The sequence below is a fragment of the Lactuca sativa genome, chromosome 7, assembly GCF_002870075.4.
Source record: "Lactuca sativa cultivar Salinas chromosome 7, Lsat_Salinas_v11, whole genome shotgun sequence".
NCBI lineage: Eukaryota > Viridiplantae > Streptophyta > Magnoliopsida > Asterales > Asteraceae > Lactuca > Lactuca sativa.
Window position 1 is genome coordinate 69,532,282 of NC_056629.2, and position 1,238 is coordinate 69,533,519.

A 1,238-nucleotide genomic window follows, 5' to 3' on the forward strand; every position below is an offset into this window, starting at 1 on the left:
TTATGTTATTGTACCAACTAGCAACTAGTAATAATGCCTACATTTCTTCTTAACATCCGAATGAAATTTTATTGATGGGTTTTACGAGCATTTATGATGAAACTCATGTCATTTTCGTTTAGATAGTCTTATAATTTTAGAGGAAGACAATTGAATAAACATATTAAACTATTTATCAAACAGTGATGAAGCTAGCTAGTAGAAAGCGATTGGCATTTCCATCTATAAATACCGTAAGTACCTTCGATATCTTTACAGAAAACAAAGTACAAAACTTTCTAACTATAAGAAGGTAAAGCCTTGAAAATGGCTTCAACAGTTTTGGTAATCACAACTTTTCTCCTTACGTTCAACCTTGTTTTCTTCACTCTGGCATCCTCCACTAATACCGCAAAAGGCTGCCCACCTCCACCAAAACCTTCAACACCTTCAAAACCTCAGACACCTACAAAACCTCCAAAACCTTCAACACCTTCAACCCCTCCCAAAGCTACTTGCCCGAGAGACACTCTCAAATTGGGTGTGTGTGCTAACCTCCTCAACAATCTTCTCCCCATAGTCGTAGGAAATCGATCAGAGACACCATGTTGTTCCCTCATTGCTGGTCTCACAGATCTTGACGCTGCAGTATGTCTTTGCACTGCGATTAAAGCTGATGTCTTGGGAATCAACCTTAACGTTCCTGTCTCATTGAGCGTGTTGCTTAATTACTGTGAAAAGAAGGCCCCATCTGGCTTCCAATGCACCTAGATTTTGACAGCTTAAAACTATAGATTTTTGTATTTTGGAATACATTTTGTTATGTTTGATATGATGTAAAGAATCATGTATTATCTGATTCGAGAATAAATTTGTGTGCTTGAATTTTGAAATTTTAGTGACTTTTACAAAATTTAAATTCTTAAAAACTCATAACATAAAAAAAAATTTCACTTAATACCTTTAGTGTATATCATTACAAGAAAAAATGTAATTAGCGGCAACAACAGTCGCCGGTAAAGAATAAGAAAGTCATCGGTTATTACATTTTTTACACACATTTATAAATATATGGCGTTCCATTGCCGTCGAGTACTTGAAGTAACAGTTATCACATTTTTGACACGCACGTCTGATTTTACCACTACTATGAAGGTGTGACTTGGACTTATCGATAAAAGCTTTGAGTACTACTTGAAACTCAGGATAGTTTTGATGTTAATTATTAGTCCAACTTTTATCAATAGACGTGATGTTGT

At 35.3% G+C, this 1,238-nt stretch overlaps 1 protein-coding gene across 1 annotated transcript; it reads left to right on the forward strand.

The window, feature by feature from the left end:
- Nucleotides 1-260: 260 nt before the first annotated feature.
- On the forward strand, nucleotides 261-872 carry LOC111879795 (pEARLI1-like lipid transfer protein 1). The gene has a single exon (XM_023876227.2). The coding sequence runs from the start codon at nucleotides 307-309 to the stop codon at nucleotides 748-750; it is 444 nt and encodes a 147-aa protein (XP_023731995.1). The 5' UTR covers nucleotides 261-306; the 3' UTR covers nucleotides 751-872.
- Nucleotides 873-1,238: the final 366 nt, after the last annotated feature.